The sequence below is a fragment of the Dendropsophus ebraccatus genome, chromosome 5 (assembly GCF_027789765.1).
Source record: "Dendropsophus ebraccatus isolate aDenEbr1 chromosome 5, aDenEbr1.pat, whole genome shotgun sequence".
Taxonomy (NCBI): Eukaryota; Metazoa; Chordata; class Amphibia; order Anura; family Hylidae; genus Dendropsophus; species Dendropsophus ebraccatus.
The window spans coordinates 82,580,527-82,604,288 of NC_091458.1; the positions used below are offsets into that span (position 1 = coordinate 82,580,527).

A 23,762-nucleotide genomic window follows, 5' to 3' on the forward strand; every position below is an offset into this window, starting at 1 on the left:
AGCACTTTGCAACATGCTGTATTACAAAGATACTCTCCTCTTGCATAAATGTTGTATATTAAATTAGAATCATATGGAAGTGCAGTAGGGTCCCATAAACTTCTTTGGTTGCCATCTTATGGTACAATACAACATATAATTCATAGGGAACTGCATTCTACTCATACACTAGATGCCCCAAGATTTTCATTTAGCATCTGTATAGTATATATGTTACCATTCCTCAATCATATAGTTAAATATTTTTTGGATCCTGCAGCCCTAAAGCTTGTAACATGATAAGCGGCATTCTCCAGGTTCCTCAGTGTCTACCCTCCAGCACTGTATATATGAACTAGTTACGTGTCTATGTGATATTTGCAACCATATCAAAAGTTGTATTGTGAAATATGCCATCTTAAAACATAAAACATTCCAGAGGGTGCTGTCCCTGGCCTATGACTTACTGATTTACTGTAGTTATGACAAAAATGTGAAAGTGCTTTGACTCACATACACACAAACTTAACAGGTGGAAGGAATTTGCAGGTGACACCCTTTCTACACCCCGCCTACCAAAGGAGTGAGTCATAACCTGTAGAAGTCATACGGATGTTTTTTTTTTCCTCCAGTCACTAGTCTGGCTATAACTACACAAGAGGTGACTATTGTACCTACCTGATCGGAACATTGGTCCTGCTGCTGCTGCTGCACAGTGAGTAGTATGTTTACAGTTCTCACTGTTGCTTTACTGTTTGTCATACAGAACTGCATTTCTTATCATTTTGGAAATTCATTGTATAATGCTCTCTACTGGTTTATTGTGTGGACAGGTGTAGATATGTGGGTTATGGTGATATCTTCTGTTTGGGTTACATTACATTCTGTTTACATGTGAATAAGAAGATTGTATGGTAATTTCTTCAAATTCTTAGGTAACCAATAACATGTAAATCACAGATATACCATAGCAATACTACTTCAATAATACTCCAACCTTAGCCAACCAAAAGCAATAGTTTTTTGAAGTTGGATACTTTACTAAAAGAACACTTTTAGAGTATTGTTTTCCGCATACTATTTCTGTTCTCTTATTGTGTCAAGCACATCTTACACAGCATTCTACAACTAGGTATAGTTGTTTAAGTTACTTATATACTTAGTAGGATACATTATGTACCCCGTTTTAGTATATACATTGTTATTTTGAGTTTTTTTTCTGCACTTTAAGACACAGCACATGTGACCTGAATAAATAATGTAATTACTAATTACACATCATTTTTATAATCGATCCACACATTTTACGTAAATGATTGTAATAATGACATCTCTCTTGGGAATGTACTGGATGCCTCTCATCTAACGCAATACAATTAGTGTTCTCCCCTTTGCCGTGTACAGGCCACTTATAAAAGACAGGCTTACCCACCCTAAGCTGGAAAAACTAGTTCAGTTACTTTTCATGGTCATGAATAGACAGGAATAGCATTTTTAGAAATGTCTGTACTTTACTTGCTTAATTCATCAGACTGAGTGGGATGCAAAAATCAGCTGGGCTTACTAGACAGGCAGAGTTATAATAGCTGGTTATATTGTGGTATTTTTAGGCTGCCAATAATACTGTTTAATTTACTGCATTGGTAATAAAAAGTAAATTTCTATAGTAGCTATCTAGTGAAGAAAATCACTGTGGGAGATGTAAAATGGGTTTTCAAAATTGTTACAAAGACCTCTGTTGTGGGTGGTGAGTAGCATCATAAACGTATCTACAATGAATGGTCTGCTTTAGTGTACCCAGCTAGACATGGCAGTGGCGTCAATGTTTATTGGGGGCATGCCAGTACAAGAGGACTCAAGCTGTGTTCACACTGGGTAGATCTATTGTTAAATAGTGCCATTAGTGTTATATAGACAAGTTTTATTTGAAGTGTTTGTACTGTAATTACATACTCAGCAGCATTTCACTCTTAGGACCATAAAAAAACGACACGACTGATGGAAATTACATATCTCAGCATTTATTTTCTACTTAAATTCTAGAGCTAACATGTGGATTTTATAGATGCAATGGCAATATGTATGGGAAAGGAGAATTATTGCAGTAATATTATCTCAGCATATTCACTATCTCACTTTTCTCATGTAGTCTCTAAGCACTGGGTGCAATTTACATCTGAATTTTATCAAGTTGGCAATATTGTTATAATTTATTTTGAACAGTGTGTATGATGGTCACAACTAGGTTCAGCGAGCCATTCAGTCATTTAGGATAAAATCAAAACTAATTTTCAGTGGTATGTAACACTTTATGGGTAGCTTGTGTATTTCCGCTTGTAAGGGTACTCTTGAATCATACTGGTATACAAACTGGTTTCCTACAAAACTGTATGGGGGTGTATGCCTAAGAGATAACATTAAATTGTGGACCGCAGTGAGAACAGAAGCAAACATAAATGTATACAGGCCTGTAGAAAAAAGTGTGGTCCCTTACTATGTAAACAACAGAAATGGAAATTCAAGTCAACTGTTAAATGGGTATTTGGGGCATTTATGTTTTTTAATATATTGCTGGGATTACGGAAAATAATAAACAGCCTATTCTCACTTACCATGCTCCCCCAGTTCCTCTTTTGGTCCCCTGTTGAATGTTCTGGCTATTACTTCTGAGATGGACTGGTCTGGGCAGTGACAGCTTGCTCCGCCAATCACTGACTGAAGCAGGACAGTGCTGCCAACAATTGGCTGAACAAGTCCATCTCAGAAATAGTGGCCTAAGCGTTCAGTGGGGGACCCGAAGACATAACATGAGTACCTCTTGGTATGTTTTGTAGGTGAGAATATGCCGTTTCTTATTTTTTCTGTAACTCTAGCAGTATATGAAAACATATGAATGCCTGGAGTACCCGTTTAAGTCATGTCAACAAGAAACCAACTGCTCATCAGCTACTTTTAGCATATTATGTTGGTTTGAACCCAGTGGGGAAATTTGAAGTGTTGGCTATATATTCCATTATAAAACATATGTTCAATCTCTGCAAATAAATATGTGCAGAGCTGAAGATAAAAGATGTCTTCACTAGATAGGAAAACAAAAAAAATAGGAATAGCTCTAGACAGATTACCTTTAAATCTGGTCACACAATACCAAACATTTACTAAAGCTTTTCCAATCCTCCTTCTTTAAAGTCTAGACATGTGTAAGCTTTTCAGGTAGCTTGAGTCTTCTTTAGTTGATCCATAACGCTCATATATAGCATCTTTACCAGGTGCTTGAGTCTTTTCCTTGGACGGTGGTTTATCTTTAGGTTAGCATATTGTATAATTTATTCAGTCAAAGCTACACTTCATATTGTACGATTCTTACTCTAAAGCCAACCTAATTTTGGGACATTTAAAGGGGTTGTATAAGTCAGTCCTCTCCAAAATTAAGCTGGCTTAGCAATCAGCCATAAAAAATAGATGCCAGGTATGGACCAATGAGATCCATATGCTGTAATAGGGCCTTCAGAAATTGTGTTGGAGATTAAGACATTACATTTGATAACATGTCCATCAGTGTTATATTTTAGGTTGGGTTTTACATTGTAAGAAGTATTGTTTAATACCTCTTCATAAAAATGTCTTAGCTATTTTATAACTCGGAAGTTACACAATAATAAAATCAATGAAAGAAATCTGTCATCTGCTCACCAATACCTTCCATTATATATAACCAGTCCATCTTGAAATGCAACAACGAGCAAAGATCCAGTATAACTGAATACTTGACTCAACAGTCTGAATTGTTCTTTATGCAGAGGCAAGGTCATTTCACACACCCATTTTTCTTTAAGTATGAGACACTGAATTCAGAAATAGGACTTGTTATATATATTAGAAAAGGGAATTTGTCTTTGTCTTCTATTGGTGTCCTTACCAGATGTACACAGCACTCACAATCAGTGGATTTCTGTTATCCACCATTATTACTGCCTGTTGTCAATAAGTATTCAAACGCCTGCATAGTTTGGGGGAGATTTATCAAGCGCTCTTATGGTTCTCTTTGTTATCCATAGCAATTAATTACAGCTCAGCTTTCATTTTACCAGAGCAATATAAGAAATAAAACCTAAGCTGTGATTGGCTGAAGTAGACAACACTATTAGAATAAATCTCAATCTGTGTCCCCAAATTTGGCACATTAGGTGTCTAGGAAGATTCTTGTAATAGTCTCAACATTGCTGGATGTATACAGCACTCGCTTACCATTGTCCTTATAATTGTCCTTATTAGGCATCCAAATGCCTGGCCCATTCAACCACAAATGTTTCACTAGCACTTTTGGTTCTCTGTTATAATCTGTTAACACAGCCTGTTCTCTATAGGAATCCAAACTACTAAACAATGTAGACCCAAGTTTGCCCAAAAAGTACATCTGTGCCGTCATATTGGTATAACAACGGCCTGTATTATACCGGTGTAAAGTCAGTCTTTGGTGGAGTCTCCATGATCCAAGTCTTCTAATTTGATGGTTTTATATTTTATGTTTTTGTAGTACTACTTTGTAGTAAAGCAATTGCCCATAGAAACCAGATTTCTGCTCCCATTACTGCTCTCAAAGGGGCCTTGGGAAGTGCTGGGTAATTTCTCTAGTCTCATATATTTGCCAGCTACAGCACCAGTTTTTGCTAGCAGAGACCTTTAACCTCACTAGAAAATCTAATGTTACCACATCTCGATATAAAAAAAATATTTGTGAACCAAAGACTTTTCATACGTTACAGTTTTGTTAAGTATATTGATGAGTGCATTGAGGATCCATTGTGGAATGACATATAAAGCTGTAGGTTTTTGAGTATTTATTTGGTAGCTAAAATAGTCACTGTTGTAAGGGGATTTCTCTATTGCTTGTGAATTAGGATGAGCAAGCATTCTCCATTATAAGAAAATATCAGTGCAAAAACCCTTTGAAGGATTGCCTGGAGATCCTGATGGGAAAGGTGGCAATATGGCAAGGTACCTTTGGGCCTTGGAAGCAGCACAAAGAGAAGCATAAAGAGACAAATACCTGCAATGTTTAGTGTAAGAAAAAGCTATAGCATGCAAACAATCTTAGGCTGGCTTCACACTCTTAAAATCTTGGAAAAACGGCAATAAAAATTGCATTTTTTTTTTCTGCCAGCGGTCAGGTGTTAGCTGAAGGTCAATAGAAGTTTATCATCTGCCTTACACATAGCATTTTTTTGGTGTGGTGTGCAGGGGTGGATTAACTTCACCATAGGCCCGGACTTTTGACCAAGCTTGGGCCCCCTACTCTACTGTAACTATGGCAACACTAGCGTGGTGTCCATAGTACAGGATAGATAATCTCATGATGCCTTGATTTGTGCAAAACTGAGGTAAAAAAGCAGCGATTTTTGCAAATCTTGGCAGAACTGTAGCCAGGAGACAATATACCACTGAAAGTATAAGTCTTTTTGGGTGGCCATGGGCCCCCCAGGAGCTCAGGGCCCCGGGCTACCGCCCGAAAAGGACCTATTATAATCCGCTACTGGTGGTGTTTATCTCTCCTTTCTAGCGTTTTTTGAGGATGTTTTTCAGTTTTTCCAAAATGCAGCATGCTGAGGGCGTGGCGTCTACCATAGACTTCAATGAAATTGCTCTGGTTGTCTCAAAAACGCCATTTCTGTGCGTATGCCGTTTTTTCTGGCATTTGTATCACCTTTTGTGGTCCAGAAACTAGTTCAAGTGATAGCAGAGAGAAAAAAATTTCAATGTAAAAAAACACCTAAACCAAAAATGCCACAAAAATGCATGGAAAAAAGACAGATTTTTTGGAGGCCTGAAAAACTGCACAAAAAAGATGTGTGAGGGCACCCTCAAAACTATTGCAGTAATCAAATCCTTTTGAATCATAGGAACATTGCACTCAGTGAGGAATAGAAATCATGGGATGTTGAACAGAATAGAATCCAAGCAGTATTAGGTTTATTGGGTTGCTCAGCGCTAAAGTGTTTTTATTTTTTAAACAAATTAAAACTATCACCTACCCATAGAGTAGGTTATAAAGGCCTGATCCCTGAGGACACCACTTGTAGGAACCTCATGATCATTAGAATGGTAGTCTTGAATCCTTATTTCTCTTCTTTGACTACCGAAAGAATTTGAATACCATCAAGCATCCATGCTGGCAATTCATTCAGTGCAGATGAGACTGACTAAAAGAGCTCCAAACTCCTCTTCATTGCAGTTGTGTTTAAGGAGGAACAGAAGGCAAGGAATCCTATTGTAGTGCTAGTATAGTTGTGACGTGATTGGCTGTTGTATTTCACCTAGCATATCACTAAGCATTTTTTCTTATTGCTCTAGAAAACACAAATCGAATTTATTTAATTTAATACGAGAAAACTGGCTTATTTATCTTTAGACGTATATAAGCAGAAAGCATCATGCAGTGTCATGCATCATGCAAAATTGGTTCAAGAAAGTAACTTATTTTGTACATTGTAGAAGTAGAATATTGTAAATTGTTGCTAAAAAGGACCTTTAGGCTAAAACTTTGCCCATCACATTTTACCTTATGCTTTCTTTTTCATTTACCAAGGCAATAAGGTTTATGCATTTGCTCATTATTAGTCATACTAGATACTATAAATTGATACAGACAATAAAAACATTATTGCTTATAAAAATTAGCATATGTCACTTTGTTGTCGGTTATGTAACTAAAATAAACAACCACATTCATTCTAAATGGGTGAGTATTAAAATAAGGCCCAAAAAATCATTTTTTGCGCCATGATCTCTGGTTTTTAATATCAAATTGATGTAACAGAAAAATTTTGATCGCTTTTTTTTCCTGATATATAATTTAATAAAATCCGCAATCTGGTGTTTTTTTTTTTTTTTTTCGTTTACGCCTTTCACCGTGTCGGAACAATAATGTTATATTTTAATAGATCTGACAATTCTGCATGCTACAATATGTAAAAACTTTTTTTTATTACACTTTTTTTTACTGTACAACATGAAATCATTAGATTGCATATACTGATCTATGCTAGGCCATAGCATTACATAGATCAGTGTTATCGGTGATCTATGCATATAGCCTGCCTGAGAGTAGACTTTATACACAGATCGTCGAACCGACAGGACTGAGGTAAGAGGCTTACCCCCGTCTGTCAGTACATGCGATCGGGAACCCCGCAGCCATGCTGCATGGCTGCGGGGGTCCTGAACACTCAGTGACAGAAGCTTGTTCTGTCACTGAGTACCTTAAATGCTGCGGTCGGCTTTTAAGGGGTTAATTAGACACAGCTGTGGGATTGCAGCTGCCGCTCATTACCTCCGGCCCTGGACACACTGATATGTGCAGGACCGCTCTCACTGCAGTGGTCCCGCACACATCAGTAAGCCCCTGAAGTCAGGAACGTATATACACATTCCTACTGCACGGGGTATATTCAGTAGGAACGTATATATAATGATTACTGACGGGAAGGGGTTAATAAATTATTTTATTATTAATTATTAATAACTTTAATAACAATAACAATTGAGATGAACTTTAATTATTAATAATTAAAGTTCATCTCAATTGTAAATGATCCCCTTCTAATTTTATGAAAAATATAGTGTGCGCCTTCTCCCTAACCTATCTTCCGCCTTTAACACTGTTGACCATTCCTTCCTCTCCTTGGTGTCATCTCCAGGTCATCTGCTGGGTCTCCTCTTACCCCTAAAACCGTACTTTTAGTGTCTCCAATTCTCACCCACCTCCTCTCCTCACCCCCTCACTGTTGGTATCCATCCTAGGATCTGTTGTCTTCTCCTTCTATACTTTTAATCTGGGACACATGATAGAATCCCACAGCTTTAATTACCACCTCTATTGCTCCCCTCTTGTTCATACCTCACACAATCTTCTCCCATGATCTAGAACTCACTATCCTGACACGTCAGTCTCTCACCCACCATCAAGACCTTCAAAAGCGACCTAAAAACCCATCTCTTTAAATTAAGCTTCAACCTACTAAAAGTTTGCACCACACTTTGACTTGCTGCCCCCTTACCTTCTGTCTCCCTCCCCTTACCTTGTGGATTGTAAGCCCTCACGGGCAGGGTCCTCTAAAGCAACTCTGTACCCACAATCTGACCCCCCCAAACCGCTTGTACCTTCAGATAGCTGCTTTGAATCCAAGATCTGTCCTGGGGTCCATTCGGCAGGTGATGAAGTTATTGTCCTAAAAAACAACTTTTAAACTGGCAGCCCCATGCCCAACGGTCGGGGCTTAGATTGTGTATGCATTAGGCTGGCACAACCTCTCTGTGCCTCCTCCCCACCCTCCTCATCATTAGGAATGCTCCAGGAAGATTGTCTCCTATTCATCAGCTGTGTGAATATTGAACATGGGCTGGATCGTTAAGACACCTGTGCAATGTTCAGACAGGAGAAAATGTTCCAGTGGCATTCCTTATGATGAAGAGGGTGGGGAAGACAGACGGAGGGGTGGTTCAGAGTTAGGACACATATACTCTAAGTCCCGACCTTTGGGCATGGGGCTGCAAGTTTAAAAGATCTTTTTTAGGACAATAACTGCATCACCTGCCGAACGTACCCCAGGACAAATCTTTGATTAAAAGCAGCTATCCGAAGGTACAAAGTCACTTTAACCCTTTTGGATTATATACCACTCTGCAAGGTGTGGCCCTAGGCACCGGACCACGAGTGCCTAGTGGTAAATACGGCCCTGCCTCCCAACTCCCTGATATGTAAGCAAGCACAGCTAAGCCAAGGGTTGCTTCAAGACACCTGTAGCTGTTGCTTATCTCCTACAGGAACAAAGGATAGGGTATGTTGAAATCCTGAATAGCAGATCCTCCCCCTAAACACTAGCTAGTCATTCAAGGTGATCCAAATATCATCTATCTATCTATGTAAAACCCGTTTATGTAAACAATTATTTCACATACCTGATGGAACTTAATTATTGTAATAGTTTGGGCACCAACTCACATTTTGCCATACAGGAAATTCTCCCATTGTATATGTTAAATAAATATAACATAGTGTACATGCACACTTTAAAATGTCCTGTAGCCCAAACGATATATATTACAGTGGTACCTTGGTTTAAGAGTAACTTGGATTAAGAGCATTTTGCAAGAAAAGCTCACAGTTTTTCTAAATTGTAACTTGGATTAAGAGCATTGCTTTGATTTAAGAGGGGCATGGTCTGCATAGCTGGGTCTATAGCCCTGTAATTTGACCAATGAAGTCTCTTTCACCTTCCAAATCATAGCAGATCCACTCCAGGCTGGGGCTTGCATCAGGGGACAAGTTTGTGGAGGTAATCTCTCCATAGCTGTAATCACTCTCTCCCTGCTCATTCCTTCATACTCTCTGCAGTCTCTGTCAGTCCTTGTGTTTCCTATCCTCTCCATTCCTGCTATAATGTACCTGCACTTACACTCAGCTATACACACTGATGCTATAATGTGCCTGCACTAACACTCAATAATACACACTACTGCTATACTGTACCGGCACTTACACTCCGCTATACACACTGCTGCTATAATGTGCCTGCACTTACACTCAGCTATACACACTACTGTTATACTGTACCTGCACTTACACTCTGCTATACACACTGCTGCTATAATGTGCCTGCACTTACACTCAGCTATAAACACTGCTGTGTAGAAAAGTTTCTGTCACTGTCCTACTGCATAGGTCTGTGATTCTCACTTCCTGACATTATACTCCACATGCTGATTGCTATATTGATGTATTTATAATATGAAATATTCAGCTGTTTCTCATTGTTTGTTTTATTTGTTCTACATATTATTCAGAATAAAAAAATCATTATTTTGGGGATGTGGAACCAATTGTCTGCATTTCAGTAATTTCTTATGGGAAAATTTGCTTTGGTTTAAGTGTGGATTTGGATTACAAGCACGGTCCTGGAACAAATTATGCTTGTTATCCACTGTACATAAAAACACCTGCAAACACCTGACTACTACATGGTGTGTCATACTGTACATTCATTTTTACTGTGATATAAAATTTTCAGCAATAAACCTAAATGTAAAAGCAATGATATCATAATTCAATGAGTTAATAAAAATGGTAGTAAGACTGGTCAGTGTTAAGGACACTGGAGCATTATAGGTTAGGTGCTGTGAGTTCATATCCAACCAGGGCAACATCTGTTGAGTTAAAATTGTTACTAATATGTTTTTGAGATACAGAGAAAAGAAAGCCTTAGGGCCGTATTACATGGCTTCATCAGCAGTGTAAACAAATGCTGATCTGCTAGATGGGCACTTGCCTACTGAGCCTATTACATGGCTTAACAATCGTATAGCAAGGGCTACACATTGTTAATGATGTCCGTGCAGCCCTTGCTTTCACATAGAAAATAATAAAATTTATATTACCCAGGCTCCCCTGGTGTCCAGGTGCCTTTTCCATGCGTGTCATTATTAAAAAAAACAAAAAAAAAACAAAAAAAAAAACAAATCAAAACATATCTTTTTTTTAGCACACACAAAAATGTGGACGGAAGTTTTTTTTATTATTATTATTATTATTATTTTTTTATTTATTTATTTTTTATAATGCATGTCAATAAAAAAAATGGATCAAAATGGATGCACACAAATGCATCCGTTTTTTTAATCCATTTTTCCATCCGTTTAAAAAAAATGGATTGAAAAAACATAGTGTGCACTCACAGTGCCTTACAGTGTCATCAGCTCTGGCCTTGCATTGCTATTACACATTGCTGATTTTTAAACTACAGTAGCTGAAAGACAATGATGAGCAGTTCTATGGCTGATGAGCAGTCCTTGTCTTTATTACACAGGGCGTTAATCTCCTGAATTGGCCTGACTCGGCAGAGTATTGCTCCATGTAATAGGGCCTTTACTGGGGACAGTAACTAATATGGCAGCGTAGTCTTTTTATACAATAGAGTGCAAAATACATTACAATCTGATATTTATGAATGGGGTTAAAGTCACTTAAGAAAAGTGTTATGATACCAGATATCCTCTACATTACATTTGAGATTGGACTCTTTGTAACTCAACTCTGTACTCTGTTTCAAGCTCTTGCTAATAATCAGAGGCACAACTACAGGGTCCCCATGTTTCTTAAGCAGTTTTAATACTGTTATCTTTGTACATGGCAGAGGGGCTTTAAGGGCACCATGACCAGAGTGCTGCTACCTTTCACCCAATATTGTTATATCCCTGCTAGTTATAGTGTCAAAGTTGTCACATGGTTCCTCTGTTTTTGGCTATAAAATTACAGCAGGAAAGTAGTACATTGCCCTAGGTAAGGGAGGGTGTTTAGTGCATTTTTGGATGTGTCTTATGTTGTGGCTACCTTAGGATGACACACTTAAAAAACTATTCTTTGCATCATGTTGATCATTATTTAAATCACAGAACAATGGCCCAAATTTACTAATCTGTCTCTGCCAGAATTCTGGTTAAAAAAGTCACGCATGGGACTTTTTTTCCCCATATTTATTATGCATTTAAGATACCTTTCACATACTTTTAGACCTTGAATGAAAAATGGATGAGATTTATGGGAAAAAGTAGTGGCCTATGGTGCACCAAAAAATGCACCTTAATTTGGCTGCACAATGTGGTAGACTTCAAGCCAAGCAGTTGCTAGTCAAGCTACAAGTAGACACTCTTTGGCTATGTTCCCACAACATTTTTTTCTTGTCAGTTTATAATTTTTAAAATGACATCCGTCATTTTGAGTCCAAAATGACGTCCGTTATTTTGGGGATTGGCCGCCCGTCAGTGCAATAACATCTGCTGGTACATTTTTCTAGTTTAGGTGGACTAATTGGCTTTGGGTGTGTCTTTAATTGAAATGTCCATTGAATTTAACAGTAAAAACAGAGAAAGGACGGTCAAAAAGTAAAAACTGTGTGTGAACAACAAAAATTTACATCCGATGTCTACATAAGATGTCCAAAAATAATTGACATCATCATTATTTTGACGTCCAAGCAGATAACATCAGTGTGCATTGGACGTCCGTCATCCCATTGACTTCAATACATTGTATTGCAGTCAGTTAAATCACAGCAATAACGGATGTCTTTTTTAGTGATGAGCGAGCATGCTCGTCCGAGCTGGTCCGAGTATTAGGGTACTCGATGGTTCGCAATACTTGAGACAGTGGCATCTTCCTCTTCCTGCATGTTTGGCGGCCTTTTTTCAGCCAATCATCATGCAGGAGAGTCTTTGGGAGCTCGTAGCATCATGTGGGAACCCTACCTATCGATAGCAACAATTGGCTGGCCAAATCAGATGACATAAGAATCAGGTCCCGCGATGCTCGCGTCAGATGTAGGCTGAAAGAGATTAGGGAGAGGGCTGCTGTCTGTCAGGGAGAGTGTTAGGCAGGGAATTAGTGTGCGGTTAGGCAGGAATATGACGCAAAGAACCCAACAGTCCTTCTAAGGGCTTAAAATTTTTAAAACATACTTTTTTTTGCTACTCTTGGCAGCTGGCTTGGACTTGTAGTGCAGCTGTCAGTACTCAATTTGTCCTGTTGCTGACTGTGCTCACTGTGCTGTGTTGCCATTAGGCAGCCCCAGAGGTGTCCATGCATGCTGCCCCTGCTGTTTCCTATCCATTTCCGTGGTGTTTCCATCATTTTCTGAGGTTTCCAGGTTTTCAGGCAACCTTCCATGTGCAGAGCTTTGGTCCCCTGCAAAAATGCTCGAGTTTCCCATTGACTTCAATGGGGTTCGTTACTCTAAATGAGCACCCGAGTATCGGGAAATATTCGTCTCGATCACCCGAGCATTGATTACTTGCTTATCTCTAGTCTTTTTAAATAGAAAATGCGGACACCTTTTCTCTTTTATTGTGTAAACATACAGATTTATCAAACAGTCTGAAACCAAAGAGATTTCCACTTTGGCCTGAATATATAAAAGAACTAGGGAAATTAATGAAAATAATAATAATAACACCAACAAATATTAATAAGTGCACCACATACACCATACATATATTTATGCATTCAGGGAAGGCAATGAAACTGGTTTGCTAGTGATATTCTTTGGTATCTCAGTAGAACTGGTTGTTTGACCATAAGCTGCCAAGTTTATAAATTATTTAATATTTAAGTAGTATTTATCTCTATTTTCTTGTACAGAAAGTCTATACTATATTGAGAGTAAAGGTACTCTGCCAAGCCTGTGGGTGTATTTCTAATTAGAATGCCCGAGGAGCAGCAAAAACAGGATATGTGTATAATGTTTTATGCCAGGAACACAAGTACAATTTGCTACATGCTGTTCTTAAAGAATAACAAGAATGCATAAAACATACAGTAAGAGAACCAAAATCAATCAAATGATGTAATAAAATCTGTTACATCCAGGATTCTACAGGAAGCCTAGAAGACAACCTCCATGTCAGCATTGCTACATTATATGGAGTGCACAGGTCCATATTTACAACTGAGGAAGACGAGTTAAGACGTATATAATGATATAGTCATTTCTGCATTATGTTAATTCATCAAAGGGCTGAGATTGGACACTCCTAAGCCACTGATTGGTTGAGTGAACAATTCTTTGTGCTGACCATTAACTCCAAGAAGTGCTATGCAGTAGAGAATTATACACACATTGCTTGCTGAAATACCCCTTTAGGGTGCCTTCACACGTAAAGGATCCGCAGCGGATTTCACGCTGCGAGTTTGCAGTGAATCTTCTAAGGATCCATGTACTGTGAAGGTCTATGGAGGTTACATATCCGCAGCAGAATTTTCATTCCAATGCGGATATGTAAGCTGACCCCTTTAACCCCCCCGCCGCCCGCAGCCTTGGCCCGAAGCATACATCACCTGCTCAGCCCCCAGCTCCCCTTGCTCCCCATCAGCCAATCAGGGCTGCCGTGCACTGATTGGCTGATGGGGAGCGAGGGGAGCTGGGAGCTTTACACAGCAGCGGCACCAAGCAGGTAATGTATGCTTCGGGCCGGGGCTGCAGGCGACGGGATGTGGGGGGTTAAAGGGGCCGGGTCAAATACAGGCAGCGGAATGAAAATGACCCATTCAGCTTCACACATACCGGATCCGCAGCGGATTTCACGCTGCGAGTTTGCAGCGAATCTGCTGAGGATCCATGTACTGTGAAGGTCTATGGGGGTTACATAACCGCAGCAGAATTTTCATTCCACTGCGGATATGTAAGCCGACCCCTTTAACCCCCCCCCCCCCCCGTCGCCCGCAGCCATGAAGCATACATCACCTGCTTTCCGCCACGGCTGCAGTGAAGCTCCCAGCTCCCCTTCCTCCCCATCAGCCAACCAGGGCTGCCGTGCACTGATTGGTTGATGGGGAGCGAGGGGAGCCGGGAGATTCACACAGCAGCAGCACCGAGCAGGTAATGTATGCTCCGAGCCGGGTCTGCAGGCAGCGGGATGTGGGGGGTTAAAGGGGCTGGATCAAATACAGGAAGCGGAATGAAAATGACCCATTCAGCTTCAAACTACCAGGATCCGCAGCGGATTTCACTGCAAACTCGCAGTGTTAAATCCGCTGCGGATCCGGTATGTGTGAAGGCACCCTTAAGCATAATCAATGTGCAGTCATAAAGAAAAACTGGAGGAGAATGCATCCTGTTTCATAGAGCTACATATATTATCTAAATAAAACTCCATTTCTTGTTATAATAACGAAATAACTTCAATAACCTATCCTATCCTTATCACATATCTGTAAGAGGGTGGAGATTATCTCTATTGTGACACAGTACTTTTTAATTTAGTAAGCTATCTCAAGGCAGAACAGGGTGGATTATGGGAGTGCTCCGAGAGTAATTACAGGGAATACTGGGTTCACTATAAGGGCAGGAGCTTAGTAATTCTATTCAAGAAGAGAATAGTAAATCTGTGGAGATATTTACATATGGGAGAGGCACATGTTGAAGTGACAGCTATGAATAAATGTGTCAGACAAGACTTTGTCTGTTTACGTGAAACACCCCAAACATAGGCTCATGTTCACAAACCTTTTTCCATTTAACCTCCAAAATGTCATTCAGAATTTACAATGCTTAAATCACTAACATTTGAGTAAATGAAACCTTTGATGTTACTTGGATATCCGCATTACATTCTCATTACTAATGGAATGTGGTATTCTTGTTATCTAAGTCACGATTATAGACAAACACAATATAACTAAACTAATAACACACAAACAGTTGTACTGTTCATGTTATGAGCAAACATCCACAGTGCAGGAATGTTTGCAGGAAGGATACTGACCAATGGTTAATTTGTCCCAGAAGGAACTACTCGCTCAGCCGATAAGTGACTGCAGAGGTGTCTTGCCTCACTCACTCATTGGCTGAGCGGCATTTCTTTGCTAGGTTTTGACATCACAGGATCGGGAGACAAAGGAGACCGACAGGTGAACGTGGTGGTGCTGCAATGTGGGGGCATTGGGATGGGTAAGTATAACTTCATTATTATGTGTCCACCTCCCTCTGCCCTCCCTGTTTTTTCACATTTGACTGAAGTTCTCCTTTAAAAATATTAAAGGGAAAGTATGGGTAAACATGAGGGCCTGTGCTTTGTGGAGCTATTTGTACTTGTATAAAGAACTTATTCTGACTAATTGTTGGCCGTGATTTGTAGTTTTTATCCATACCATTTTGGGGTAGCTGGGACTTTTTTTACTGTATTTTTTTGTAGTATGTGATATGTCCAAAAATCAACAATTATGGTGTTTGATCTGTTGTTTGTTTACACTGTTCGGCATGTGGGATCAATAACATGTTTATTTGAGCATTTCTATTCATATTGGCAAGCTGTAATATCAAATGTTCACAAAATGTCAAAAAAAGAGAAAAGGCATACGCTTTTTCTATTTAATCCGTTATTGCTGCGATGTAAGGCTATGTGCACACACAGTAAGAGACCGGCCGTTCCGTGACCCGGCCAGGTCACAGAACTGACCGGGATGATCTTTTCAGAGACCGATGACCTTTCGGGCCGCAGGGTTCTAATACGGGTGCATCCAACCGCCCCTGCATCACAACTCTACACTGCACACTTTGGAGCGAGCGGTTGGAGCCGCTCGCTCCATAGTGTGCACTGACAGGGTTTTCTGCGGGCGCTATTCACTGAATAGCGGCTGCAGAAAACTGACATGTCAGTTGTTTGCGGCGCCACTAGGGATCCCTGCCAGAGCGTATACTGTGGGGGACATTTATTAAGTCCAGCGTTTTCTGCACCGGACTTAAAAATGTCCCCGCAGCTCCAGCACTACGGAGTCCGCGCCCCCGTTCCGCCCCTCCACACCCCCTCCCTGTCCCCCGGCGTAACCGGCGGAAAGTGCCTATTTGCGAATATTTTATTCGCAAATCGGCCATTTGCAAATAAAATCATTCACAAATGGCCACTTTCTGCCGAAAAAAAACATTTCGCAGCTTGATACATGTTTCCCTATGTGTATACACTCCGCCCAGGATCCCATAGACTGAGAGGTAATGTATATTTTCGTAATAATCATGATTTACGACAGGTCGTACAGGTACACAATTGTGGGGTAAGAGGTTAAAAGGGGTTTCTAGGACTTTTTTTTTTTTTTTATAGATGGTCTGAAGTCTGGCATCCCCACTAATCAGCTGTTATCCAGATGCAGTACCTCATGGCCACTACACAAGATACAGAGCTGGCTGCTTCAGGCTCTACTTACTGATCAGCTATAATGAAAAAGTCCTTTAAAAACCCTTCACTATAGTCCCTGACACATATGTTCCCAAGAAAGATTGGTTAGTGAGAACCATGCCTTGATGGAAGCAACTTTTAGACAACTTTTTGAGGAACATTTGAGGTAGAGATGCATTAAGGGTCACAGCAAAAGACATATAGTAGACTTTACAAAACTGAAAAGACCTCTGTTAATTTTTCCACTATTAAGAAAAACAATTCATTGAAATGGTGTTCATGAAAGGAAACCATGAAGGAAGCCTGGATGTTCCAGGAGTAGAACTTTTAAGCACATATGCACAAAACAATCTTTAGCAGATATAAAATACTATACACCAACAACAAAGCCGCATCCTAACTGAGAAGCATGGTGAGATGCTGTGTTATGACCTAAAGAACACAAGTGAATCAACTAAAAATGGTTTTAAAAGATAAAGATTTGTGTTTTGGAATCTTGACCTTTAAAGGGGTTGTTCGGGAAAAACACACACTTAGCCATGCTGCCAGGTTGCGAGGGACATAATGCCACTGAAATTTTGAAAGCATCTAATGACATGGCAATCTCACCAGAAATGTCAGCTTAGGGAGTCTATTACGACTGACAATTTCCTATGGGACGTCCTCAGATGTTATGAAAACACTGACATTGGCACAGAGCAGGCAGCCCAGGAATTGACAGCAGATGGGGAGAGACACAGGTAAGTATACATAACTGGCATGTCCCCCACAGCCCTGGCAGCATGTCTGAGTGTGAATTTGAAAACATTCTGATAAAGGGATCAACAGGTCATTAAATTAAAGCAAACATGTTAGCAGTTTCATGCTGTCATGCTGTAAACCAGGGGACCTGCATGTGGTACACAGGGCAATATGGTTTGATCAAATTATATACCAACATCCTGGCGTTGGTTTTTAAAATAGGCCTAGCGGCATTAGTATCAGCCATAGGTGGGATGTGTAGCAGCTCCTTACTCTCCATGTTGTATTTTATAGTTTTAAAAGCCCCTGAGAATGGAGTAAGAAGTGAGAAAGGGCAGTTTCTGCAACTGCTCCCCACCATGAAGGTCTTGTAACGTGTCTCTCCCTATGTATGTAATTCGCAAGTGCTTACTATTAAATATGCCATAATTCTGCTCCCTGACTTCCAACCATAGTTGAAGACTTTACACATTACATGAAATTTACTATGTGTTTTAGACACACCTTAACTATTTGGAAAACTGTGACAAAGGGCATGACAACCCCTCAATGTTTTACATACTACATAGTAACTTCTAAATGCTTCAGTGGATAAATACATGATTTTCAGGTCCTATTTTTGACCTACTGTACAGTATTATAAGAATCTCAAAAGGCCAGATATTGAGACATTACTACTAGCACAATTTATATAGGTGTGCTGTTTTATGACACTAAAAGATGTTACCAAGGTATTATTAGGACACAACATGGAGGTATGCAACAAAGGTCTAAGCCTTAGGCCTAAGGGTTGAAAAATGTCTGGACTGACAGGTTATTCTGTCATTCTTAACTCTGTATGTGCCACATTACCATAGAGAAGAAACATGTACTGTATGTAAGAAATATTATAATTTAGAAATAAAATATTTCATAAAATTCAAAATTTTTTCTATAATTAGTATGGTTATATGTAGTAGAAAGTGTTCAATGGAAACATTGAGAAGAAGATATCTTTTTGCAGAGCGAAGGTCACAGTAAAAGTATCTACCATGCTCCTGAATTATAATGTAATAAATCAGTCTTGACCTTGCTGTGCAAAGACAGTCATAAAACTCATTGTCAATAGTCTTCAGTTACAAATTCCCATCAACCTCTGTAACATAATATTAAACATCAGCAAAATACTCTTTATGTTACATATGGAATATTAATAAAAATAACCAGCATAGTAACATTTCTAAATGACTTTGTGTGTTCAAAACTTAAATAGTCATTACCACTATTATATATTTTAATTGTTTTTATATTAAAGCATACCTGCTAGAGATGAGCGATGAGCTAGATGAGCTAGAGATGAGTAGGAAAGATGGAGACAACTAAAGCCTCACCCATGTCATAGGCTGTATTTCTGTTTTCCAGGCAGGACTCTGGCTGTCTCCGTCTTCCCAATGGGAAGCGGGATTCAAATGCCAATTGTTCGAGTTCGTACGAACCCAAACCTCAGCCTGGCTCACTCATCTGTAATACCTGCCACTAAAGGAAAAACTAAATTTTGACATGTTACAGAGACATTTCAAAGGTTTTTATTGGTTGTGGTCTAAGTGTTCAGACCGTGACTGATCAAGAGAATGAGCGCGCCTCTCTCCTTGCTCTGTGTCTATGGAAGCAAGATAGCCCTATAAAATTATACAATGCGACTGTTTAGTCATGTGATACAGAGACAGGAGAGAACACTCTGAAGTGCGGAGTTCTCCTGGCTCAATCTTTTGATCAGTTGTCTCCACATCTCTACGACATGTGGAGACAACTAACATGAGCTATTAAACCAAATGATTATCGTCCAGAATGGCTGGTAATCGACCAAGTAGGGCCAATAATTGTTTGGTGTAGGCTAGACTATGTTCACACTACGTATATTTTCGTATAACTATTGTCGTTGTTGCCGACTGCAACAACGGCCATGATTAATACGAAAATATACATGCTGTTGCTGCCTATGGAATCCCGGCCGGAGTGTATACACATAGTATACACTCTGTCCGGGATCCCTAGTGGCACCGTAAGAAACTGACATGTCAGTGCACACTATGGAGCGAGCGGCTTCAGCAGTGCCTGCAGTGGAGAGTTCTGATGCAGGATGCGCACGGATACACTAAGCGGCACTAAAGATCATCCAGCCAGTACTGCAGTACCCGGCCGGGTCACAGAACGGCCGGTCTCATACGTTGTGTGAACATAGCCTTAAAGTACAACACTATCCACATGGCATAGTAACATGCTTAATTGGCTCTCCTGGATTTTCTGCCACCCACAATAAAGAAGAATTTGTGCTTCCATTCCGCATTATTAAAACAGAGAGAATAAAAACATTTTTCTCCATTCTGGAAGCCCAGACATATACAGTATATGAAAAATATCAGATGTCTCCTTGCCGACAATCTAACAGTGTCTGCAGTTTGGAACATGAATTTCAATTGACAGATTCACCTAAAAGAATCTGTGTTAAAATCTTTGGTATTGTTTTATGCTTTTAATTTGAATGTACAATTATCTCAGTTTTTATGCATATAGTGCTGTCATTAGAAACAAGTATCTGAACACTGCCCATACTTCCTGGTGTCATATCACTAGATCAGTCAAACCAAATATTTGGCAAGATTCACCACAGGAGTGACTGCCAAACCCGCCAGTTTCACTGAACGTATCTGCATATTTTACAGAGGTGTGGAGACTGAGTCAACTTCATTTAATCCACCATCATTTTTTAAATCAACAAATTCTAGGCATGGGAGCTCTTAATATCTGGAAATTTCTAAAAATAAAACAAGAGTTTATCATTCAGAAAGAGGTTCTATGTGTTCTTCTCATGCAGCATGCTCGAGCCTTAAATGTAATTTATGACTTACTTTAATTAAAGTTGTTGTAGTGAATGATAAAATTGCTTCTTTCTTCCAAAAATAGTGCCACACCTATCCATAGGTTGTGTATAGTATATATCAAAAATATCTCATAGAAGGTGTGATGTTCTTTCTGGAAGACGGCTTCCATGTTTTTTTCTAATCCTGTATCACCTCATTAATATATTAATTTTAAATTATCAATACAAAGATCATCAATTATTATTTATTAAATAGTATGTTTTGTTTTATTCAGGTTTGAAAGACCAGACAAGATGTCTACTTTCAGCTTTAACAAATCTGGAAATGGTAATATTTTACAAAATAGTGTATATAAGCAAATAAATTAAACATTCTGCAGTTAAAGCAATATTTTATCAATTAATAGAGACCAGACTGACATTGAACTGATATTAATAATGTTTAGAGATAAAGAGCAAATGTGGCTTATTAAATAAATATGTGTGATAATACAATAGGCCTAAGGCTATCTTCACACCAGAATTCAGTGTTTCATTTGAGTGTTCTGTCACTTCTCACAAAACTAGACCAACATATAGCTCTATATTGCTAATATCATTATAGAACCTTGGCTTTATCCCTTATAAGCCAGCACATGGCGATGGGTTTCGTTATAATGCCATGGTGTAGATGTGTTTTCTTTTTTTTTCTTTTTAACTTTTGGGTACCATATTGACATATAAGAGCTTAATTTATGCTTTCCCTATTTCTTTCAATAGATGCCAAAAGTAATACTCTGGGATCGATAAACAGGCAGAATGTAATACAGGAGACAAACAGGAGAAGGACCCTGTTAAATGACAACAGCTGGATCAAAAACCGCCCGGAAGAGGAAGAAGAGAAAATGTAATAAGACTTAACTACCACACCATTATCTTTACGTATTAATGTTTCTGTTATTTCTGCTTAGGTAAACAGTTTCTCTTCGTATTTATTGCAGTAAAGATGAGAACTACGGGAAAAGTGTTCTAAATCGATATAAATCACAGGAGGACTTGGACAGGTAATAACTATTGGAGATATTGTATTGTGGCTTCATTCGTGGAATGTCTTTATGAGAAGTTGACTACCTGTCTCTAATATAAGGAGAAAACAAAGAAGAAAGGGTTGATTTTGTCAACACAATAGCAACCTCCTTGTGATCACAATCATTTTGTAAATTTCTTTGACTTAATAAAACACATACAAATTGAAGGTGTTGGGAAAAGTTTCCAAGTTGTAGGCATATTATGTACCACACATGTTCTGTTATTTTAAGTCATTGTCAATTGTTAGATGAGCTCCATGGATTGCAACATTATACTAGATTGTACTGGAATGTCCAAGGTTATATGGTCCAAGGTTATAGTTTCCTGTTTTACAAATACAGGTAGACATGAGCTAAAATTATTTGCTGTCACTTCCCTGATCGGAGAACCCATGTTAATTGCAGATAATGATATACTTAAATAATTAACAAATGTTATCAATAAAATAAGGACATGGACTTTGATACTGATAGGCCATGGTAAGATTGTCATATGCCTGTTGCAATATACTAATGTCTGCAATGTGGAAAGTCTTATGTGAGTCATATAATTTATTAAACAACTCTAATTCTTCCTATTAACAATAGAGCTGGTAGATTAGCATGTTTTATAACCTTATGAACTGTGTTCTATGTTGTGTTACAGCGGTTTTGATAAAGAAGAGAAGAAGCCTATACACAACAGATTCAAGTCAGATGATGCTTTAGACAGGTATATAGTTTATTTTAGGATATTTTGCAGAATAAAAAAAAATCTCTGTGAGCATCACATCATTGTTTCTGAAAAATAAGCCTTTTTTTGGTGCACATAATCTGTTTCCTATGTATAAAAGAAACAAGTTTGTGCGATCCATCTAAATGAAAGTTTTATTGCTCACAATAAGAGAAATTATAGTCCTGTAGTTTTGATACCTATTAATGAATATCTAAAAGAAATGATGTTAAACAGCAAGCTTTCAAGACTTATTAGGTCTGTACTGCTGATGAAGAGACCTACAAAATCTTGAACGCTAGCTTGTTTAACATCATTTCATTTTTTTTCCAGTTAGCCATGTGAAGGTATCATAGTTATAAGAATATTAACTTATTTCCAGAGTAAGACCTATTTCCTAAGATCCTATATCCAGTTTAAGGCTATGTTCACACACCATCAAAACTGGCCTTTATTTTTTAACAACACACATTATTTGTCATTAAATGACAGACGTCCAATAAAAAATAGCTGTCATTTTGATGGTGTGAAAATAATCTAAGACTTGTGTAGCTTCTTTTGGATATAGAAAGCTATCTTATAGTAAGATTGTCTTGATAATTCTCCCCCATGGTGTTGAGTTCAATTGTGTATTGTCCTCATCATCTGGGCTTTTAAGGGTGCCTTCACACCTACCGGATCCGCAGCGGATCTCACTTCTGCGGATTCGAAGCGAGAACCGCTGCAGATCCGGTACCATTCACTCCTATGATAGCACATACTCACAGCAAGATTGAGATCCCGCTGTGAGTATGTGCTTTAACCCCCCCGCTGTCCGCAGCCGCATCCCCCATCCCCGGCCGCAGCAGCCCACATCCCCCATCCCCGGCCACATCCCCCCATCCCCGGACGCATCCTGCAGCCCGCCGTCGAGAGCAAACAGTACCTGCTTGGCGGCGCGGCTGCAGTGAGGCTGCCGGCTCCGGTCCCGCTCAGATCAGGGGGGGTTAAAGCACATACTCACAGCGGGATCTCAATCCCGCTGTGAGTATGTGCTATCATAAGAGTGAATGGTACCGGATCTGCAGCGGTTCTCGCTTCGAATCCGCAGAAGTGAGATCCGCTGCGGATCCGGTAGGTGTGAAGGCACCCTAAATATGAAATGTTTCAATTTAACCATACAGTGTACAACCCAGTTCATTTGCATGTTTTATCTTACTAATAACTCACACTACTAAATCCCATGTAACGTGATAAATATTAAGCTGTAGTACTATAATTTCAACACTCCATTCTTCTATATTGAATTGTACATAACTATAACTAGCTAGAAGGACAATACCCAGTTTTAGTATTTATTATGCTATTATAATCTTTGTAAAAATTGGTATCTCAAGCTAAAAGAAATATGTAGAGCAATTGTTCAACCCAGACCAGTTTAGAAAAAATGGAGCACTTCAATAATACAGTATGTGTAAAGCTGGCCTTGCACTTAAGATAGCTGTCAGCTGAATGCTCATTCAGCTTCTATTTACAGTATATCTTCAAATCTTCATAGCTGAGTGTGCATGTGTTCAAGATAGGGACAGAGGAGGAAGCCCAGTTCCTCTAGTGGCAGCTAATTCTACCATTGGAGGAAAGTTAGGAGGCTACCATACACTATATAAATTAGATGGTCCATTAGTACCACACATATTGTCCATTG

General features: G+C 39.1%; 1 protein-coding gene across 3 annotated transcripts in view; it reads left to right on the top strand.

Moving 5' to 3' along the window:
* The first annotated feature begins 612 nt into the window (after positions 1 to 612).
* The window catches only part of SCEL (sciellin), a 77,102-nt gene continuing 53,952 nt past the window's right edge, over positions 613 to 23,762 (top strand). Inside the window, exons 1-5 of one of the 3 annotated variants that reach the window (XM_069970664.1) lie at positions 613 to 694; positions 20,575 to 20,627; positions 21,059 to 21,185; positions 21,280 to 21,342; positions 22,013 to 22,078. In XM_069970664.1, coding sequence (XP_069826765.1) covers positions 20,594 to 20,627; positions 21,059 to 21,185; positions 21,280 to 21,342; positions 22,013 to 22,078 — 290 coding nt within the window. In that variant the 5' untranslated portion in view covers positions 613 to 694; positions 20,575 to 20,593. Of the gene's footprint in view, positions 702 to 15,441; positions 15,477 to 20,574; positions 20,628 to 21,058; positions 21,186 to 21,279; positions 21,343 to 22,012; positions 22,079 to 23,762 lie in introns of those variants that run through there. The other 2 variants (XM_069970665.1, XM_069970663.1) reach the window with 2 other exon arrangements.